Source organism: Carcharodon carcharias, chromosome 12 (genome assembly GCF_017639515.1).
Source record: "Carcharodon carcharias isolate sCarCar2 chromosome 12, sCarCar2.pri, whole genome shotgun sequence".
In the NCBI taxonomy this organism is placed as follows: domain Eukaryota; kingdom Metazoa; phylum Chordata; class Chondrichthyes; order Lamniformes; family Lamnidae; genus Carcharodon; species Carcharodon carcharias.
Window position 1 is genome coordinate 129,259,524 of NC_054478.1, and position 23,463 is coordinate 129,282,986.

Genomic DNA, 23,463 nt, shown 5'->3' on the forward strand with positions numbered 1-23,463 from the left:
GCCTTGAATTGCAGCAAACTAAGCTTCCGCTGCAACACTTAGATGTTGGCTGGCTTCTGCTAATGCTGCAATGGAAGCTGAGTCATTGGCCATCAGCCCCTGCATCATGTTTGGGCCCGCAAGTATGCTAATGGAGTTAGCCACCACTTCCATGCTAGGAAGAATGGGCTCCAAGCACAAAGCCCTGTGTCAAGTAGACACCCCAGTCTCCTCCATTCTCCTTGACATCTCACGTTGGGCTAGCTAGCAGGCATGCCAATGCACCAAGCATTTTATTGTGTATATCGATCAGCCTTTTTTCAGGGGAAGTGGTGGCAAAATGGTAATGCCACTGTACTACTAATCCAGAGGCCCAGGCCAATTCCCTGGGGACACAGGTTCAAATCCCACCACAGCAGCTGGTGGAATTAAAATTCAAATAATAAATCTGCAATTAAAAGCTAGTCTAGTGGTGACTATGAAAGCATTTGTTGATTGTTGTAAAAACTCATCAGTGGTTCACTAATGCCCTTTAGGGGATGAAGTCTGCCATCCTTACCTGGTCTGGTCCACATGTGACTCTTAAATGCCCACTGAAATTGGATAGCAAGCCACTCAGTTGTATCAAACTGCTACAAAGCCTAAAAGTAATGAAACTAGATGGACCACCTAGCATTGACCTGGGCACCAGAAATGACAATGGCACACCCAACCTGTCAACCCTTACTAACATCTGTGCCAAAATTGGGGGGAGCTGTCCCACAGGCTAGTCAGGAAACAGCCTGACATAGTCATACTCATGGAATCACACGTTACTGACAATGTCCCAGACACTACCACCACCATCAGAGGTGGTGGCACAGTGGTATACAGTCAGGAGGGAGTTGCCCTGCGAGTCCTCAACATTGACTCTGGATCCCATGAAGTTTCATGGCATCAAGCCAAACATGGGCAAGGAAACCTCCTGCTGATTTCTACCTACCAATTCGATTCACTCCATGTGATATCAAGAAAAGCTAAAGGCAAAGGCTACTGAAGACTTGTGCTCTGGAATTGTCTGTGCCTCTAGCCAAGCTGTTCCAGTACAACCACAACACTGGCATCTACCCAGCAATGTGGAAAATTGCCCAGGTATGTCCTGTCCACAAAAAGCAGGACAAATCCAACTTGGCCATTTACTGCCCCATAAGTTTACTCTCAATCATCAGCAAAGTGATGGAAAGTGTTGTCAACAGTGCTATCAAGTGGCACATACTCAGCAATAACCTGTTCACTGACTCTCAGTTTGGCAGGGCCGCCAGGGCCACTCAGCTCCTGACCTCATTACAGCCTTGGCTCAAACATGGGCAAAAGACCTGAACTCCCGAAGTGAGGAGAGAGTGATTGCCCTTGATATCGAGGCAGTGTTTGACCGAGAGCAACATCAAGGAGCCCTCACAAAACTGAAGCCAATGGGAATCCGAGGGGAAGACTTTCCACTGGTTGGAGTCATACTAGAGCAAAGGAAGATGGTTGTGGTTGTTGAAGGTCAATCATCTCAGTCCTGCGACATTGCTGCTGGCGTTCCTCAGGGTAGTGTCCTAGGTCAGCTGCTTCATCAATGACCTTTGCTCCATCATAAGGTCAGAAATGGAGGTGTTCACGAATGATTGCACAATGTTTAGCACCATTCGTGAATCCTCAGATACTGAAGCAATCTGTGTCCATATGCAGCAAGACCTGGACAATATTCAGATTGATAAGTGACAAGTAACACTTATGTCAGACAAGTGCCAAGCAATGACCATCTCCAACAAGAGAGGATCTAACCATCTCCCCTTGACATTCAATGATATTACCATTGCTGAATCCCCCATATCAACATGCTGGGAGTTACCTTTGACTAGAAACTGAATTGGACCAGCCATATAAATACTGTGGCTACAGAAGCAGATCAGAGGATAGACATTCTGCGGAGAGTAACTCTCTTCCTGACTCCTCAAAGCCTGCCCACCATCCAGAAGGCACAAGTCAGGAGTGTGAGATGGAATACTGTCCACTTGCCTGGATGAGTGCAGCTCCAACAATACTCATAAAGCTCAGCACCACCCAGGGCAAAGCAGCCCATTTGATTGGCACCCCATCCACCACCTTAAACAGCCAATCCCTCCATCACCGATGAACAGTGGCAGTAGTGTGTACCATCTACAAGATGCACTGCAACAACTCACCAAGGCTCCTTTGACAGCACCTTCCAAACCCACAGCTTCTAACATCTAGAAGGAGGTGGGAACACCACCACATTCAAGTTCCCCTTCAAGCCATACACCATCCTGACTTGGAACTATATTGCGTTCCTTCACAGTCGCTGGGTCAAAATCCTGGAACTCTGTCCTTAACAGCACTGTGGGTCCTCCTACGCCACATGGACTGCAGTGTTTCAAGAAGGCAGCTCACCACCACCTTCTGAATGGCAATTAGGGACGTGCAATAAATGCTGGCCTAGCCAGCGACACCCACATTCTATCAATGAATAATAGAAAAAGCACTCAGCTGAGTCCTTTGCAGCAGAACTTTGTGTGTGATCTTGGCCTCCATTGAGCTGGCACCTCTACTACCCATGCACCCCATGGCCCCACCTGCACCACCCCCCCCCCCCCCACCCCACCAGTGTCCAGTGCAGCGTCAGAGAACAGAGAACTTTGGAACATGCCTTTCCCCATTGCATCTTAATTCGCTCTTTCGCCTGCTCAGGTTCTGTTTCAGAAACATTTCCTGTGCCTTCACCAGCAAGAACGCACTTCCCCTTTAACAGCTGCATGCTAGGTTTAAGTAGTGCATGTTGCCTTTAACTGGTGCTAGCCCTGCCTGAACTTGGGCCCTTGCTGAGTTTTGCAGCCACTCGAGAAACCTTTATGTGCTGTCTTCCCATGGCAATTGTGCAAATTAACAGGCATCTCACAGCTGATGTGGAAATATTTTCAAGGACTGTCCAACTTAACTCCCGGAGAGTTCATTGTGATGAGAAAAAGGGGTTAAGATTGTCAAAGTTATGAAGATTTTGCATCTCTGTCTTATCTATTCTGATGACGCTCCTTCCACAATGGCTCCAACATGCCTTCCCTTTTCCTGAAGGATTCCCCCACTGCCGTTGACAGGGGCCTCACCCGTGCTTGACCCATTTCCAGCACTTCTGCCTTCAACCCTTCCCCTCCCTCCCAGAACCCAATAGGGTTCTCCTTGTCCACACTTTCTACTCACCAGCTCCAACAACGCTCACCAAGTATTTATATGTCCAGAGAACTGGTTGGTCACATCTGCCACCTGCTGTAGCTATTGGCACCACATGGATATGAAGGGCATTCATTGCCCATGGCCATGAAAGTGAATGCGGCGCTCAATTTTTATGCCAGTGGCTCCATTCTGTCCTCCACAGGTTACCTCAGTGGGATATCACAACCTCCACTCAGAAATGCATCTATGGGGTCACAGATCCCATCTTCGTGAAGGCACACAACTTTGCATTTCGCCTGGCACCCGGAGAGTCAGGATGCAAGACTGCTGGGCTTTGCCCAAATCTCAGGTTTCTCACATGCAGGGTGCCATCGACTGCACTCACGTGGTGCTCAGATCTCCGTCACAACAAGTGGCCAACCATGTCAACCACAAGGGCTTCCATTTACTGAATGTTCAGCTTGTGTGCGACTACCACAAACATGTCCTGAAGGTCTGCACGCAGTTCCCAGGGAGTGTCCACGATTCTTACATTCTCAGTTGGTCTCAAATCCCTGGTGTCTCCCAGGGTCCATAGAGGCTGCAGGGATGGCTCCTCGGGATAAGGGCTACCCCCAGAGTATGTGGCTGATGACACCTGTGCGACAGCCTCAAACTGTAGCAGAGCAAAGTTATAAGGAGGCTCATGCTGCAACTCGCACCTTGGTGGAGCAAACCATCGAGGTGCTGAAAATGAGGTTCCAGTGCCTGGGCTGGCCTGGTGGAGTCTTGAAATATTGTCCACAGAGGGCGTCACGCCTCATCATTCCCTACTGCACCCTTTACAACCTGGTGCCGCAGCAGAGAGAGGGGCTGGCTGAGGAGAAGATGGAGGAGTTGGATGTCTCTTTCAATGAGGAAGACATCGAAGGGGATGAGGATGACGAGGTCCTCGAAGGCAACAATGATGGCGATGAGGCCACCACACTGGCCAGACAAGGCAGGCACATTCGGGAGGCCCTCGTGGCTGCTAGATTTGTGGAGGATGATGATGACATGCAGCGAGGAGACACCATAGATCCTCACATTACATCTGTGAACGTTTGACTCCAGTCTAGCAGTTGACAGTGCACACACCCTCTATGATAAGGCTCCTGTCATGGAGACATGGTCTAATAGTCACTCGATTCCAGGAGGATGATGATGATGACATGCAGTGAGGACACTCCATTGATTTTCACATAGCCTCTGTGAACGTCTGACTCCCGTCTGGACAAGGGCAGCTTGTTCGCCCTCTGTGATCAGGGTCATATCATGGAGTCACAGCTGTGAATCTTTAAATGCACCTGATTCTTTGTCAGTCTTCAGCACCTGATCCCTTCAGGAGCATAGTGTCACTGGTCACAGAAGCTCATGAGATGGGGTCCAGCCCCACCTTAAAGATGTTGAGAGCACACAGAGAGAATGATGGAATTCTGTGATGCCTGCCCACGACATTCTGACAGCAGTGAGAAACACCATCGAGGATCGAGGTGCAGGCAGCAGTAAGGTGTCCAGTGAGTGTGAGGCCAGACCACTTTGGTCTGAGGGCCGCACAAAGCACAGGGAAGAGTCCCTGGACTGAGACACCTGCCTTTATCTTGTGCAGGAACCAAGGTTTCACATCTGAGTGACATGTACACTGCTCAGCAGAACAAGGAGTCAAAGGCAGGGAGATATTCTTGAAAGTTTATTGACAATAGTGAACATTGCGTACAAGTAATTACCACCAGTGCCCAGGCTATGCAACTACATCTTCTACATCTTAGTGCTTCCCCGACATCCACTTTGGACATGGAGGCAGTCTGCTGACTGCTATGCCCTGTCTGTGATGACCTTGGCGGATGTCCTCTGGAGGGCCGAGACCTGGAGGGCCCCTGCCTGCTTTCAGGGTCCTGCTGTGTGGCAGTGGCACCCTCCTTGATCTGTGGAGCTGGAGCTGCTGAGGTCACAGGAAGAGGAGATTTGTATGGGCCGGACACTTCTGGAGTCACCAGGGTGGATGGGCTCGGTGTGTGCACCTGCTGATCCTCCTCCCTATGGGTGCCCAAGGGCCCCTGGTTGACTCCTTGAGGAGAAGGAGTAGCTGGATTAAGATCAAGCTGCCCACACCTCTCTTGTGTACACTCTGTTGGAGGCCAACTATGGTATCAGTGATGGAGTCCAGCCCACGCAGCAGTGCAGGACTGATGTCCTGGACCAAGGTCTCCTTGGTGGCCACCATCTTACCAGTGTTGACCTTGGTGTGTCAGCATGCCGACGCTGTCACCTCAGCCTTAAGGCGGATGACTTCTCCATTGTGCCTTGCAATCTGCGGAGTACATGGATATCCCTTCCCGATGTTCCCTAGCTTGTCTTTGCAGCTTCAGCAACTGAGACATGACTGAGTACAAAGGCACATCATCTGACTCGGACTCAGCAGATATTTGGCCTCCAGCAGTCTTCTGAGTGCCGGCGACCTGGGAAGTCCCTGCTGCTGCCTGCTGCGTATCAGACAGTGCGATGTGCTCACCAGATTGTGATCCAGAGGCTACTCTAAAGCTAGGTCCCATCGAGGTGTGTGTCTCTGCACTGGTGGAGGGTGTGGGTGAGCGCTGTGATGGATTTTCAATGAAGGTGCCTTCAGATTCCTCTTCAGAGATCTCTTTCATGCTTGATTAGAGGCCCTGGGTCATGGACTCCGTCAGCTGTTTCCCAGAAGGCAAGGAGAAGTAATTAGTGCAAGGCAGTGACCTGTGAAACAGGACACATCACTCACAGCATGGTTGTCTGATGTATGTGGCACTACTGGATCCTAACTTGGTAGAGCACCGCCGACCTCACCGTCAGCACAGGAATGGTCTACATCCTTGCCAGCCAGCTAGATGACTCTATTTTCAAAGTCTGTGAGGGCCTTGATTTCTGGAATCCTTCCACCAGTTTGCAACTTCTTCCTTTTGTTGGGAGCCAGCTTGTTCTGCATGAATATAGATGGAGAGAGTGTAAGCAGGTTGCCTGCCAGACCAGATGATAAGTATGCCTGGCATGTGTGGGGGGTGAGTGGTCCCATGGACAGTTGAGGACAGTGAAGGCGCGTGTGAGTGAGTGAATTGTGGTGTCCCCTGAACTAGCACTGAGTGAGATCCCTCTTGGTGTGTGATGGGTTTATGAGTGTGTGAGTTGATTCTGACAAGAAGAGTAACTTACCCTTGAGGAATAGAGGAGATCATTCATCCTGTTTTGGCACTGGGCGGTTGTTTTCCTTTGCAGGGTGTGGGCGCTGACTGCCACTGTCACCACCTCCCATGCTGGATTGGTGATGTTCCTACCCTTCCTGCAGCCAGAGCGGGTGTAGAGGACATCACGGCGGGCTCCCTCGGCACCCAAAAGGTGCCCAAGGGACGTGTCATTAAACCGGGGGTAGCTGTAGTATTCTTGGCTTTCGGGATCATGTCTTTTTTGCAGCAGTCCTGGGCTGGGAACACTGAGTGGTGTTCGCACGGCTGCACCTTGAATATGGCGCCTGGCATGATGAAGCAGTGAGATGATGGCATGGTGGGTCAGTAAGAGCCTGTCCACCGTCGAAATGGTGTGTTTCCTACGAGTGCATGATTAATGAGGCGGGATTGGGACGATACAGTGTGAAAAGCCTCCATTGCAGCTGGAGGGTAAAACGTCCTTTTACCCATCCGCTACCGCACTTAGTGCAAATCCGGGTTGATTTCGTCCATTAAGCCCGTTTCTCTCTCCATAGAAGGTGCCAAACCTGTTGAGTTTTTCCAGAACTTTCTGTTTTTACTAAAGATTACTAACCATCTTGTGGAATTTATCATCCAGCCCAGTTACAGTGGGCTGAATTTTAAAAATTTTAAAAGCAGTTTTCGAGCATCCACTTGCCGGCCCCCTAATTGGCCACCTGTGGACCCATCATCCAATAAAGGATGTTCGGCAGGCTCCTGATGATGCTTGCCCAATCAGAGGGCTAGTAGCTCTGAATCATCAGAAGCTCCAGCAGGAGAGGCGGTTGCTGCTGAAGAATGAGAAGACCAGGAGATAATTGATTAAAGAAATAAAAATAATAGGGCCCAGTGGAGAAGGGGAAGCTTCAAGGAAATTGTGGGATCCACAAGAGCTTCCCCACCTGTGGCACCTCTTTATTGCATAAAACCACCACCCCTTGGGCTGGCACTGGGAGGCCACAAATGCGGGGTTGGAGGGGTCATTGTGGGGGAGGGGTCATCTAGCTGTCGGTCAAAAATGTCGATGATCTTGTAAAATATCCCTAAATGGGCATTTAATTATGGAAAACAAAAGCAAAAATACCTGGAAAATCTCAGCAGGTCTGGCAACATCTGTGGAAAGGAGCCCAGTTAACGTTTCGAGTCTGCATGACTCTTCAACAGAACTCTGTTGAAAAGTCATGCAGACTCGAAACATTAACTGGGCTCCTTTCCACAGACGCTGCCAGACCTGCTGAGTTTTTCCAGGTATTTTTGTTTTTGTTTTCGATTTCCACATCCGCAGTTTTTTGCTTTTATCTTAGTACTTAATTATGGAAATTGGCTTCTCGTGTCCTTCAAGCAGATAGCTTCTCCACCTCTGATCCAGCTGTCAGTAAAATGCCCAGATGGTGGTACTGGGTCGTGAAGCTGATCCAATATGGCTCCCCATGATTTTACCAGCCCCCTTGCCTCACAGCCTGCCTTCCAGGGGCCAGTAAAACTTTGGCCAATGCTTCTTATAAGGGTCTACCTAAACTATCCATAGCTATCCTTTCTCATTGAGAAAGATTTTGAATTGATGGTGACCCTCAGCCTGCGCAAGACTGCTGCCTTGAAGTGTGTGCCAGCTTCTCCTGTAAGAAGAAAGGGGAGTATGTGGGTTGTGTGTCCTGTTGAGAGATTGTGCATATTAAGGTAGAATAATGTGGATGGCGTGTATGCTGTCAGTTTGCAAAACCTATTCAAATTAGTCACATGCATCAATTTCGCAAGTACCTCTCACTAACATCATAAGGCACATGCATTGTCTGCTGCAGCTATTTTTCATTTTTTTTCTTTGCAAGTTGTATTTCTCCATCCGAAGTCTTGCATGTTGAAGGATGACATTAGACAAAATGAGTATAAGGAGGGTTATGTCATAGGAGAAGGAGCAAATTGTATTTTTATGTAAAGTTAAACATGCACAAATTTAAAAATTTGGAATCATAGAAGTCCATTTACCCATCCAATATCTTGAGTTTTTTCTGTGTTCAGGCTGTGTTGTAGTTTAGCTTCTTTAGACTGCTTCACTTCAAAGATTATAGGTGTTGGATGAAAGCATTCTGGAGAAAATGAACTTCAGTTGAATTGAAAACAAGAACAATTCTAGAGCTGTGGTGAAATACTAAGTGGGTGAATGAAGTTCATTTTGTTTGTCTTTGTGAAGGACTGTATGAAGAATGGCCAATCAGTTTTTTATGGCCAGTCATCTTCCTTGACACTGATACAAGTTAACATGCTAAAAATCAACAGTGGAGCCTTTGAACTAAATTAGCAGTGTACTTGACAACCCAAATTGATATGGTAATTTGTAAATGAAAGTGCAAAAGTGAGCTGGTGGTTCTCAGGATTGCATTCAATAAAATTCTATGTACATTTGTAGCCATAAAGAATAGTGAAAATATTGATTTTAGTCATGTTTAGTATACTATTCAAAGTTAACCATTAATATGACAATTTTTAGCAATTACTTCTAACTTCTATTTTCTTTAAGGATTAATTAAATAATTGGATACATTTACCCAATGGTTCTAGAAAGCCAGAAAATTAATTTATTCCCTTTTTATTACTAGGATTCTGAATTTCCAATTGACACAAGAGTGAACCCGTACCTTGCTCAGATGAAAGGATCTCCGAGTAATTTGCTTAGATCAGGTGGATGCAAAATGACAAAAACTCTGAAAGTACATGAGCTGGCAGTAAGCTGGTAAGTAACATTATTTGTATATTGAGTAATTTTCATTGAAGAGAATTTATTTTGAGATTGTGAGAGAGATTTGGGAGGCGGATTTATAATGTCAGTGCAAAGCAAGTCCTTTTTCAGGTTGATTTTACTGATGAGCTGCAGGTGCCAAACACAGGTTGCCTCTTTTGAATGGCAGAAAATCGACCGACATTTGCATGAAGCTGAATGTTAAGAAGAGGGGTGATTGTATCCAGAAAGGAGAGGAAGAATTGGCTGTCAACGGGCAGGAATATTCCTTCTGGCTCCACAAAAATATACTTTGAAACTGATCTTTACATGAGTGGCCTCTAGCAGTCCCTTTAATGTTTGACACCCAATATAACTGGGACTTACATACATGACACAAGCTTCTCATATAAACTTATAATATTGCAAGATTTTTAAGAGATCATTAGTGTATTTTATGTATGAGTGTGTGATCTAATTAATGTCCTGGTTGGACAATTTTGTTGCCTTGAGCAATATGAAACAATGAAGTATTGCACTAATATAGCTGAAATAAACACTCAAGTAAATTCTGCAATGTTTACTTTAAAATATTGCCATCCTCTGGCCAACATATTTAAAAATGTAAATGAAAATTGTAGCAGGCATCTTTAGAAGACCAGGTCACTGAAAATATTGATCACATAAGTTGTTGCTATTTGAAGTTACAGGTAGCCTAATATAAATGATACTTTAGAATTATCAATTTTTACATTCTAGAATTTTATTTTTGTACATTCCTTATGGGGTTTTTCGGTTTTTAATAAGTACTTGCCTGTGCCAACTTAACATTATCCTTGCTGCCATGAGATCTGTATGTTGAAATCCATTCTAGCGATTAACTTAAAACTTTATAATAGTACTATAACAGAAAAGGTTGTTCACTGACTTAAGGGTCCATTACAAAGTATTTATATCTGAGAAGCAGATTCATCCAACAGACCCATGTTGGTGTTTATGCTCCACAGGAACCTCCAGATATCCCTCTTTAATTCCGTCTATCAACTTAATTTCCTACCAATTGGAGTGTTTTGTGCTATAAGTCAAGGACATTTGTTGAATTAAAAATGTAATATAAATTTCAGTTCCAGAAAGTTGTGTACTTTCTAAACTATTTTGTGCAAAAATGATTGCTCTACGTAGATAAATCCATGAAGAAAACATGGACATAGCTAATACTCTAAATAATACTGAGATGAATTAATATACATTGTGGTTTAATTTGTGTTAAAATGCAGATGAAAGAATTTAACAAATGAGAATATATCTTTGTATTTTGCATGTTTGCATTGATCACTAAATATATATTTTAGGTTGATTGATGTAGTATCCAGATTATTGAAAAATAATCGTGTGTTTCCAGGATTCTCTCTTGAATTCAGTACAAATTTTGTTGAGAATAATGCAGCAAAATTAAAGAATCTGACTTGGAGTAGTTGGCATGTGTGTTTATTCATTAAGGAAGTTTTCATATGTTATTTGATCAATTACAGTGAAATCAAGACATTTACTAGCAACTAAGTCAAATTACAAGTAAATATAAACATTCTGAGTACACAATTAACAGATTAGCAGGAATAAAATGTGTTTATTCAGTTTTGTTTTACAGTTAAGATGACAGATGCGCTAGAAAATTATGCCGTAGTTGATATGGGCTGATATATTTTCAAAAACCACGTCTTTACAAGCTGTTACATACAATGTCAAACTTGTCTTTGATGTGCAATATGTCATGCTGTGAGAACTTTTTGGAAACTTTGTTTATCAATTAATGCTTAGTAGTTGACAAACTGAAGAGGTTTATTATTATTCTTTATTTTATTTTTCCATATGCTGGGAATTGCTCATTTCATGCTCCCTTCCATTATTCAGAACAATTTTTGGATTCAGGTTTCATTTCAATGCTGCCAGAGACCTGTGGGTGCAAAGCGTGCATTCCAGTCAGTGGAAGATGGTGATGGTCATTGCACCATTTTGTGTAGCACAAATATTACTTGCTACTTATCAGCACAAGTCTGGATGTTGTCCAAGTCATGCTGAAACGCAAGGATGGACTGCTTCATCATCTGAAGAATTGTGAATGGAGCCGAACACTGAAATCATCAGCAAAAATTATCAGTATGATCTTATAATGGAGGAAGGCATTTGATGAAACAGCTGGAAATAGTTTAGCTTAAGATGATGCCGTGATGAAATCCTGCAGCGATGTCCTGGAGCTGAGATGATAGGCCTCCATCAACCGCAACCATCTTCCTTTCTGCTAGGTATAACTCCAGCCAAGATCCCCATTGACTTCAGTTTTACTTGAGTTCCTTGGTGCCGTACTCATCAAATGAGGCATTGATGTCAAGGACAGTCATTCTCACCTCACCTCTGAAAGTTAGCTTGTGTCCATATTGAAACTGAGGAAATGAAATGAGTTCTCAAGCCAAATGGTTCTGGCAGATCACAAAGTAAGCATCAATGAGCCTAGAATGTGTTAAAAAGAAATTTCTCATTTTTCTTCTCCTTATTGGCTCTGGGTGTTTTTGCCTCTTCTAAGAATTTAAATAGCTGCAGGTGGAGAGTAGGAAATATTTAGTCATGATGCTTTGACCATCATGAATGGGGAGCAGGCTTGATGGAACAGCTAATATTTTCCGCTTCATTATATATTTTCAAAAACCACACCTTTACAAGCTGTTATATACAGTGTCAAACTTGTCTTTGATGTGCAATATGTCATGCTGTGAGAACTTTTTGGAAACTTTCTTTATCAATGTATGATTGCATGCAAAACTCTGAAGTATCTGAATAAGGCCTCAAATTCCGGCCACTTACATTTGGATTACACCAGTTCTGTACTAAAAGGAGCGGATAGTCTTTTGATGTAATAATGAATTGTCAGCATGTTTTACAACTCTTCTAACTTTTATTTCCATTAACAAAGATCTTGTAATTTGGATTCTTAATGTTAAAAAAAAACTATAGGCTGAATATTTAATGTATGATTTATATGATTCTATTAAGCTTTTTGATCAAGTACAGTAATGTGGTAGTGTTAATGTAGCCTTGAGGAATTCTAGCTGAACATAATCAGTTCATAATTCATCTGGTACACTTTTGTTATCCAGTTCTATCTGTAAACCGCATTCACTTCCGCCCATGAGGCTGGAGTTGTCTCCCTCATAATCTCCTGGGATTTTGTTTATGAGACTGATACCCTTCCCATATATGTTGAATTAGCATGAAGACATCTCATAATTTAGCAGAAATTCCTTATGGAATTGTTGAGGAGTTATTGAAATATTTGCACAACCATACCCATAAACCTTAAGAAAATTTTATCCTCACCCAATTATATATTTTTGATAGCAACTTTATTGATTGTTAAACCATATTCTATAGGGTATACATATGTTGTATTAAGGTGATGCATACAACATGCAAAGGAATAGAACAAACAAATTGAGGATGTTTACCCAAAACTAGAATATGCAGACTAATACAGCAAGTGAAAGAAATATATGTTTTGTCAATCAATGGTAACAGAAAAGATTGGGCAGCTAATTTCTTCCTGTATTTATGAAGTAGCTACACTATCACTCTCACACTTCATGGACCAATTTCAGGTCAGTGTAATAGAAAAAAATTAGAGGAGAAAGGAGCAGCTTTTGCAAAAAAACCTCTTTACTAAGTCGTTGGATGAAGGTGACATGTCCCATTAAATTGGAACTCACATAAAATAAAGCTCCTTGTCAATCTACAGTCTTTCCCATTTCACATATGGCCTTTGAAATTGGCTGTCCATGAAAGAATAAATCCTGCAGAACACGACCATTTCTTTTTTTCATTGGTGTTTTAATAACACCACTAAGTAAAACACTGATGTGAATTCAAGGGCCTTTTATTTAATGGAAATGATTATACTTTAAGAACTCTTTGGTTTTATTGTTTTTTAAAAATTCAGTCATGGAATATGAGCATTGCTGGCAAGGCCAGAATTTATTGCCCATCCCTAATTGCTTATGAGAAGATTGGGGTGAGCCACCTACTTGACCTGCTGTAGTCTATGTGGCATAGGTACACCCACAGTGCTGTTAGGGAGGGAGTTCCAGAATTTTGACCCAGCAACAATGAAGAAACTATAATATACTTCACTGTGTGGATTGCCACTGCTGCTGCGTTGGCTGTTAACATTAAAGATGGCTGCTAAGATCATTCTGCGCATGTGCAGTGGTTTGCGCATGCACAGAGCGATTGCCGACATCATTCCAAAGTGTCCAGGGTGGAAATTTGAGTATGTGTGTATGACGTCATTGGATATTATCAATGAAGTGTGAAGTAAGATGCCTTATCCATTAGGTGATTCAAAAGTGGCCTTGTGGCCTAATGGATAAGGCATTTGATTTTGGTATAAATCATGATGTTAGCAGAGCACTGCAGGTGCGAGTCCTACTGCAGCAATTTTACACAGATATCTGGTTCATCTTCATAAGACCGAACTGCATTCGCACTCATGAGCTGAAAGTGTTAATTTTCCTGCCAAAAATCGCAGGGCTCTTTAGTAAAATTGTATTTTCTTGCTGTTTTGTGCATTTGTTTCTCACTCATCCTAGTATTTTATTTAACTTCTAACAAATAAACGAAATCTGATTCATCCCAATAAATTATTAATGATTAGGATGTCAGCAGTGCCACAGTTGGTAGCACTCTCACCTTCATCACAAAGCTATAAAGTCTTATGTTAACACAATGCTATTTGCGTATCCTGACTGTGAATAATTGAGCAGTCCCATTCTTACTGGTAGCTGCCTGAACTGTCGCTGACAGTGACATTTCACTTGAACATGCAGCATTTGCACATGTGCGAGCAGTGCGCCACCTAGTGGTGACTTTGTGTTGCATTGGGGTCATTATACTTTCAAGTCAGAATGGTGTGTGACTTACAGGTGGTAGTGTTCCCATCCATCTGCTGCCCTTGTTCTTCTAGATGGTAGAGGTTGCAAGTATGGTAGGTGCTATCAAAAGAGCCTTGTTGAGTTGCTGCAGTGCATTTTGTAGATGGCATACACTGCTGCCACTGAGTGTTGGTGGTGGACAGAGTGAATGTTTAAGATGGTGGATGCCCACCAAACATGCAGCTTTGTCCTGGATGGCATTGGGTGTCTTTTTTCAGTGCTGGAGGAGCTGCAGTCATCCAGGCAAGTGTAGAATATTCCAAAATGCCCCTGAGTTGGGCCTTGTAGATGGCAGGCAGGCTTTGGTGTGTTGGTAAGCAAACAACCGCCACAGATTTCCTAGCCTTTGACCTGCTGTTGTGGTCACAGTATTAATATGACTGGTCTAGTTAAGTTTCTGGTCAATGGTAACCCCAGGATGTTGATAGAGGGGTGTTCAGTGATGATAATGTCATTGAACGTCAAGGGGAGATGATTAGATTCTATCTTGCTGGAGATGGTCATTGCCTGGCATTTGTATGGTGCAAGTGTCACTTGCCAGTTATCAGTCCAAGCCTGAATGTTGTCTAGGCCTTGCTTCATGTGAGGGCACTGACTGTTTCAGTATCAGGTGTTGCAAATGGTACCGCTCACTGTGCAACCACTGGTGTACATTCCCACTTCACTTCTAACATAATGATAGGTGGAAGGTCATTGAAGAAGCAGCTGTGCCTAAAACACTACCCTGAGGGACTCCTGCAGTGACGTCCTTGGGCTGAGATGGTTGGCCCTGAACAACCACAACCATCTTCTTTTGTGCTAGGTATGACTCCAACCAGTGGAGAGTTTTCCCTCTGCTTCCTATTAACTTCAGTTTTGCCAAGGGTCCTTGAGTGAAAACTCCTTTTTTTGGACCAAGGTTGTAATGCAATCTGGAACTGAGTCACCCTGGAGGAACCTAAACTGAGCCTCACACGTTCTTGGAGGTGGTCACCACACAGGCAGTAAGAGTTCAGGATAGTAAATAGGTGGCTCACTGGAAGAGTAGGAAGAGGAAGGAAGTGCAGGAGCCCAGGGTGCACTCTCAAACTGGTACTCGATATTGGAGATGGCTGGGAGTGATGATGCCTTGAAGGAGTGCATTCCATGGCATCATTGTTAGGGGGACAGTTGGGCATTTCTGTAATTATTATCATGTTCTACATTGTGCGTTACTTCCCTGGGGCCAGGGTAAAAAACATCACAGAGGGGTGCAAATTTTGCTGCAAGGGGAAGGGCGTGCCCAAGAAGTTGTGGTACACGTCGGTACTAATGACTTAGAGAACTCAGATATTGAGGTCCTGCGATCAGATTTTCAGCTATGGAGAGAGTTAAAAAAGCAAGAACTTGAAGGTAGTAATCTCTAGATTTCTCTCAGAGCTGTGTGCTAGGAAGAGTAGATATGGGAAGATAGGGAGGATCTGTGCGTGCTTGAAGCATGGCGCAGGAGGGAGGGCTTCAGATTATTCGGGCATTAGGACCGATTCTGAGGCAGGAGGCACCTATTGAAAAGGGACAGGCTGCACCTTATCAGGACTGGGACCAATGTCGCACAGGAAGTTTCATTAATGTGGTTGTGGAGAGTTTAAACTAAATTGGTGGGAGGATGGGCACCAACATATAGGAGTAGAAGAGAAGATTGAAGTGCATAAAGTTAGAGCATTGGATAGTACTAGAGAAGGAAATAGGACCATATGAGGTAGAAGCAGACTCAAAAGGACTTCAAGGATTACAAAGACAGGTTTAGATTGCATGTATGTAAATGCACAAATTATGGTGAGCTAGGTTGGTGAGCTACAAACACAAATAGTGGTGTGGAAATATGATATAGTAGCAATAAAAATGGTGAAGACTGGGCACGTAATATTGGAAATATGATGTGGTAGCAATAAAAATGGTGAAGACTGGGCATGTAATATTCGAGGATATAAAGAATTCAGAAAAGATAGTGGTCCCCAAAGCAGCAAGGATAGCTGTCTGAAATTCCCAGTTACTTTAGAAGCTATTATATGAGGCTATATCACAATGAGTTTCTCTGTGGTGTTGATGAATCTCATCACTTGGCCCACATTGGACAGAATGGTCTCTATGCTCAGCACAAAGCCTTGAGACAAGTTGAATTCCTCTATGCTCTGCAACATTGTGTGCTAGCTCTCTAACAGGCTCAAATTCATTTTATGGATCATAATAAAAATTGAATACTTTAAACACAAAAAAGCAAATTGCAGATCAGATGCAAGAGATGTATTAAAAACAATTATATTTTAGTGCTTATATAGGTGGGGAAAATCCCAGATGTCTGCTTTGCAGATTGTCATCAGCATATAGAAGTGTTGACATTTTCTGCATTTGTATATTCTAGTTTTTGTAAGAAAGTTATACGTTTTCTGAACTTTTAAATATGAATCAGATGGACATTAGCAGAAATCTTCTAATACATCTTTTAGAAAATAATTTGCAAGGAAAAAGTTATCAGTTGTGAACTGAAGACCAGTTCTAAACCCTCACAGCAGGTTTTCCACATCTTAATGAAAAACAAAGATTGCAGTAGTTATTGTCTTCAGAGTAATCTGATGGGCTAATGAAAATTGCCCTATTACAGTTGCTCATGATTAATGTTATTGCGTAATCAGGGAATTTGATGGTCCATGCCCAGTCAATACAACATTGTGGTGGTTCTGACTGTAAATCACTAGTCCATAAAAAGTTAACGTAGACACTTTTTTATTTAAATTTTATAGTTTGCTTTGATTTGGATTCAGAATAATATTTCCAATCAGCAACATGCTGCAGAACCCTGAAAAATGTTTGCAGAATGGAGTGTCGGTAGCTTTCAGTCAATGAGCATAGATGATGATTGATGACTTTAAATTAAAATGTTGTTGCCCTTTGAGGTGAGTTCAGAATACAATCGAATTTAGGTGGTCTGCTATCTTGTCAACATGGATTTCCTTTTAAAAAACTCAACTATAGGTAGACATTTAACTTTTATGCAGATAACCTTTATGTATCCCCACAGAAAATATGGCTTAGAAGTCGAACTCTTCATGCCTATTTTTCCTAATCGCCTCCTAAAATTCCAATATTGCAGGCAAGTCAGAGTGTGTTATTGCTATAGGTTACCCCATTGGCGTCAAGAGCATCTGCTAGTATTATGTAAGTGGCTGCAAAAGATATGGTTAGGGTCCTGCACTTCTTGCAGAAGCCTTTGTGATTGTGATATGCCCCTTGCCCCATGACTTGCCTTGTGCTGAATTTGCCCAGCAACCTATCTGGTAAGAATGTCCCATCTCCCGCTCTATTTAAATGCATTATGCAGAACCTAGAGGTTAGTTGCTGGTATGTCACTTCAAGCTACTAGTTAACTGGTGTGTTTTCTTAGTCAGGGTAATTCATTTTGACTAAAGAGAGCAAGATATTTTGCTGATGTAACAAGCAAGAGAGAGAGAGAGAGTGTAACAGCTGCCGTAAGAGGGAGGAGGAAGAGGAGGGGGGTGGCATTGCGCAAGAGGCCATATGCTCAGTAGGTATTCAGGGAGCACTTGTTCAGCATTAACTTCACTGAAGAGCAATGTATTAGGTGCACTTGCATCACAAATGAGATTGTCACTGCACTATGTCACCTGCTACAGCCACAGCTTGAGCCTCAAAGCAGGGCATGGGGAGCACTGCCTGTGGCTGTCAAATTCACGATGACCTCTAACGTTTACGTTATGAGCTCTTTCCAGTTTGCAGCATCAACGTAACATCAGTGTCCACCATTATATTATTGAGGTCACAGGGGCTCTCTATACCAGAAGAACACTGAGGTTAACTTTGCAACCAATAGAGAGAACCTGCATGAGAGAGCTCTAATTTTGTCTGCATGGCAGGTTTCCCTAGGCTTTATCACCACCTTGGCAACAACAAGTGCAAGAGAAGGAGTACGGGGAGGCAGAGGAGAAGCAGCAACCACCAGTGCTCCTCCCTGCTAGTGATTGGAGACCCGCCAAAGTCATCGCAGACAACAGTCAGGAGGCTGCCTGCACCTCCACTGTGGATGTCGGGGATGCACCCGGACGTAGCGGTAGGGTTAGGGAATTTAAAATATATTAGGAGCACAACGGTGGCACATGTATTCACAACATGTATATAATGTTCAGAAATGCAAATAGAATCACACCCATTCCACATCTCTTGTGTATGCGTTATTTTTATGATGAGTTGTCTTGTAGTCAATCAGGTGATACGTCATGGTCCCCCCCAACTTATCGCAGATGTTGCTATCATGGACCTCTCCTCTATGTAGTCTGTTTCAATTTCACCACAGCATCTGCCCATTTTCAGATCATTTCTGACATCAGTGATGCCTAGTCCTTAATTTTATGTATGCTTGTGGAAGGGACAATGTTCACATGCTTTGCAGGGCCTTGTCATGTTCATTCTTGGCTGTGTAAGATTGAGGCAGAGGTGTTCTCCTATCTCGCCTGCATTCTTGAAAGGTGAAGGTGTAGTGTATCATGGGGAGATGTGTTAACTCATGGAGAAGGATCATATATCCTGGAATTCCATGTACACTCTTTCATCACCAAGGTTTTCATGCTATGTGCACATACTCAGAGCTCGTATGCGCTCCTGACTGGTAAACGCCTTTCCGATTTTCCGAGTATACATCTACTAATCTCACCAAGGTGACGAAGCTCTGCCTCTTTCAGCACCATTATTGTCCTGGAACTCGAACCTACAACTGTGAGCGTCTCTCACTCTGTTGTTGTCTGTATGGTGGGCACAAGGTTCTTGTCACAATGTAGGGATGCAGTGCTGTGTATCCCCTCACATGAACACTGGCCGAGGGTAGTGATGCTAATTCCAAATGGTAATTTCTGGAGGGCAATGGAGCCTTTGAGCATGCTTGGTAAGCATACGTCATTGTGATAGACGATGCGGAGAGGAGTAAGGGTCCTGACGCCCTTGTGTGATGTCACGACAATGCCCAGCGCACAGCAAGCTGGGTACTGCTGAGACTGGACTGACATGCCCTCCCCCTGCTCGGACTGGGACAAGGACAGTCTTTGCAAGCTCAATATTGAAACACTTCTTCACTCAGCAATCCTCCCATTCTGACCCAAAATTGCTTATTTCATTCTGTAATAAACTCTCTCCCCATGCTGGAGCCCTTGCCCTGTAGCCCTTACTTTGCCTCAGGCCAGTTTTCCCCCTTCCCTTGTGGAGGTCTTGCCCTGCAGCACATTAAAAGCCACGCCTGTCTTACTGTTGCTCTGGGATAGAGACTTGCCTCTGACACCCCCCTCTTGTATGCGATGTGGGGTTGCCAGCGAAGCCTGGCGCTGAGTCCGAGTTGCCGTGAGCACTGCACAATGCGTGGTAGGCGAATGAACCTCGGAATCACAAGTGAAGTGCAGGTTGCCAGGTGCACTTTGCTCATATACCGTTGTGAAACACGTTGGTCCAATTGGATGCCAACATGATCCAGCGTGGGGGATGATTCTAGCGAGCAGCCCTTATAATAAGCTGCAAATGTATTAAAATGATGTTCCCATCGCGGCACGTTGGGAAACGCGGCCCGCCATTGAAGGCTGGAGCGGATGATCCTGGATGCTTTCACGATGGTGGTAAACTGATGTTTTTGATCTCGCAATATTTTCCACTCCCTCCTGCTGAGGGTGGGAGCGGAAAATCCCGGCCAATGTCTTGGGTGCAGTTCTCTTGACATTGATGTGCTCGTTAATGTCTTCCTATTGTCAGCCAAATAGATGCCAAGAGGGCTTGAGGGAAGAGGATATCCCTCCTCTTCTTTGTGTTTGCACCAGGGCCTCTAAGGCAGTATCAGTCTGCTGTATGATTTTGTGTGATTGCCCAGCAAATCGATTGCAATACTCATGACAGCAGTGATCGTATTTCGATTAAAGGAGTTAGTAAATACGGAGATGAGAGAAGCAGGAGTAAGAACTGAGGCTATATTCATGGCTGTTGTTATAATCTGAATATTAAGGGAGAAAAGACTGCAAGAGCTAGAATGCAGTGTCCGGCTATAATTATTTATGTAACATAATATTTTTGATGGAGGGGAAATTCTCCTTGAAAGACAGAAGAATAATGTGTACAAAACTGACAATTGTAACTTTATTAAAGTGCTCCTAAGTATGTTTTATTTTTAATGTTAAAACTGCAGTTAAATTAAATATTTAATTTGTACATATATTCATCCTTAATCTGCCATGGAAATAATTCCAGCTTTCATCGCTTATGGAGGTGGAAAATATAATAGTGAGAAATGTAGACCCTATGAAATAAATTCCAATTCTCTCTTTATCTCTCTTTATCACTGCCCCTCCTGAAAGTGGTGACTTATGTTGATATACATCTCCATTAGTGGCCATTCTTTATGTGTGAGCTTAAATGGTGATTCTTGGCAGGCTATTCATCCATAAGGATCATCACAGCTAGGGGCTCTGTTCTCATTTGATATCTCCATATTTTTGAGTGCCGGGTTCTTAACTCGTGTTGTGGAGCAGAATCCTTAGCTGATTCCCAACCCTCCATCACACAAGCAGAAGAATCTTGAGCTTAATTATAGTGCTATTGCATTTGTATCTAATATCAGTTATGTTTGCACAGAAAAGAGATTGACCTTGATGTTCATGACTCAATTGCATACTTATATTATCTATAAGAATATATACAATTCTTATCTTTCCAGATTAACTAACCTGGGGTTCTATTAGAAGCTTCATCAGAAGAAACTGGGTAAATTGCTTGAGTTATTGCTGGGAAGTATCTTGCAAACAAAATATTCTGTGCGCAGTTTTAATGGGTAAACGGTATAGGGAAATGGCTATATATAAAATTTATTCAAAATCAAAATGTCTACTGAATTGTTCAGAAGTCAAGCAACCATTTATAAAAAATCACATTGTAAAGCCACAGGCAATGGAAAGCAAAATTTAAACAATCTGAGTTTTAGTTTAGGAGTTAAGTTATGAAGTAAGAAGTATTTGATAACAAGCCACTATTTTTGAACTGAATATAGGGAATGACTGCAATTTTTCTTGGCTTAACTTACTATTTTTAAAATTAATATAAATAGTCAAGGTATCAGCCTGGGCTCAGTGGGTTAACACTTTTGCCTGAGTCAAAAGATTATGGGCAGAATTTTTCAGTCGGCAAGTAGGGGACGGGGCCCACTCGCTGACACGAAAATGACACAGAATGACGAAGGGAAGAACCCCCGACGTCATCCCACCCCATTTAAATCTTCAGGAAGGCAGGGGGACAGCGCGATCAGCTGTCCGCCCACGGACCTGTCATTGGCCAATTGAGGCCATTGACAGGGTAGTTAAATCAATTAAAGGACCTGCCTGTCCAGCCATAAGGTTGGTGGGCAGGCCAGGAGCCCCAGCGGGCTTCTGAAAAAACATGAAACCTCATTCACCGGCGGGATGAGGTTTCATGTCAGTTTTAAAAAACTTTAATAAAATTCCTGTGATATTTAACATGTCCCATCTCGTGTGACATTGTCACATCGGGGGGACATGTTAATAATTATTTTATTTTTCTATTTTTAAACTTTCAAACAATTTCAGCAACCTCCCTGAGGCAGCACGTAGTCTCAGTGAGATGTGCACTCTCGCGTGCATGCGCGAAAGCGCACACTCTCACAGTTGGGAAATCGCCCCCCCCCACCCCCCACACACACCCACACAGGAAGCGCATAGCACTTCCCGTCAGGTGGCCCGCTGGGTAATTGGCCCGCCCACTTAAAATGGCAGTGGGGCCCGTTTCAGCAGTGGCAATTGGCTGCCCACCCGCTGTCGAGCCAGTGGAGCCTGCCCGCCCATCAAGGGCAAAATTCTGCCCTATAGGTTCAAGATCCACTTTGGAGACTCTGGACCGGCAGTAGTGAAGGAGTGCTGCACTTTCAGTGGTGCCATCTTACAAATAAGCTGTTAAACTGAGACCCCATCTGCCCCGCTAGGCGGACATAAAAGATCTTATGGCCCAATTTCGAAGAAGGACAGCCGAGTTGTCCTTGTGTTCTAGCCATTATGCATCCCTGAAACAACTTATATATAGATGATTTGGGCATTTAGTTCATTGTTGTTTATGGGAGTTTGCTGTACACAAATTGGCAACTGTGTTTCTTACAACAGAGACTACGCTTCAAAAGTATTTCTTTGGCTGTAATGCACTTTGAGATGGAATGAAGTTGTGAAATTTTTTCATAACTGCAAGTATCTCTGTTTTTCTTTTTCTTCCTTTTTTTTAGTTTAAAATCTATTTATCCATAGAGCTTCAATCTTTGAATCACACCTTACAGGAATATATTTGTTTTGTACTCTGAAGACTTTTCATGGCTGAAAGGTTAACCTTTTTGTTACCTTTTATACCTTATTAATTTAAGCCATTCCCCTTATCTCACTGAACTGTACCTTTTTCTAGGTCATTGTCCTTATCTTTAATTTTTTTTTATTTGTTCACTAATGTGGGTGGCTGTGTCAGCATATGTTGCCCATCCCAAATTGCTCTTTAGAAGGTGCTAATGAGCTGCCTTCTTGAACTGTTGCAGTCTGTATTGTGTTTGTACTTCCACAGTGCTGTTATGGGGAGGGAGTATCAGGATTTTGACCCAGTAATGATGAACAAACAGCAATATATTTCCAAATCAGAGTGTTGTGTGACTTGGAGGGGAACTTGCAAGTAGTAGTGTTACTATGCACCTGTTGCCCTTGTTCTATTTGATGGCAGGGCTGACAGGTTTGGAAAGTGCTGTTACAGAAGCTTTGGTGAGTTCTGCACTGCATCTTGTAGGTGATGCACATGGCAACCATGGTGCACCAGTAGTGGATGGCATTAATGTTTAATGTGGTGGATGGGGTGCCAATTAAGTGGGCTACTTTGTCATGAATGGTGTTGAGCTTCTTGGATGTTGTTGGAGCTGCAGTTATCTGACAATGTTAAAAATGCAGGTCCCTTTAAGAGTAAACCAGGACAAGCTTCAGAGTGAATTGGGAGCAGGTAATGTTTATTGAAGCCCATACTTTGGAGCTGGGTTTTTCCCCTGGAAAGCCCAGCTCTACTGCCAGACTGCTTAAGGATGGCAGATTTCCTTTGCTCAAGAAAATTAGTGAACCAGATGAGTTGCAGTATTTTTATGGTTAGCATTGCTGGTACTAGCTCTTTATACCAGATCTATTTAGTTAGTTGACTTTAAATTCCCCAGCAGCAATGCTGGAATTAGAGCTAATGGGCTAGATTTTCCTTCTGGGATCAGGAAGCTAAAGTCAGGAGAACTTCCTGATCCCAGCCCTGTACAATGTCAGATGTA

General features: G+C 43.4%; 1 protein-coding gene across 1 annotated transcript in view; it reads left to right on the forward strand.

Annotated features, from left to right (window-relative positions):
• The window catches only part of LOC121284978 (sperm-associated antigen 16 protein), a 1,312,939-nt gene that overhangs the window by 232,324 nt on the left and 1,057,152 nt on the right, over positions 1–23,463 (forward strand). Inside the window, exon 10 of the mRNA XM_041201017.1 lies at positions 9,023–9,156. Within this exon, the coding sequence (XP_041056951.1) occupies positions 9,023–9,156 (134 nt within the window). The remainder of the gene's footprint in view (positions 1–9,022; positions 9,157–23,463) is intronic.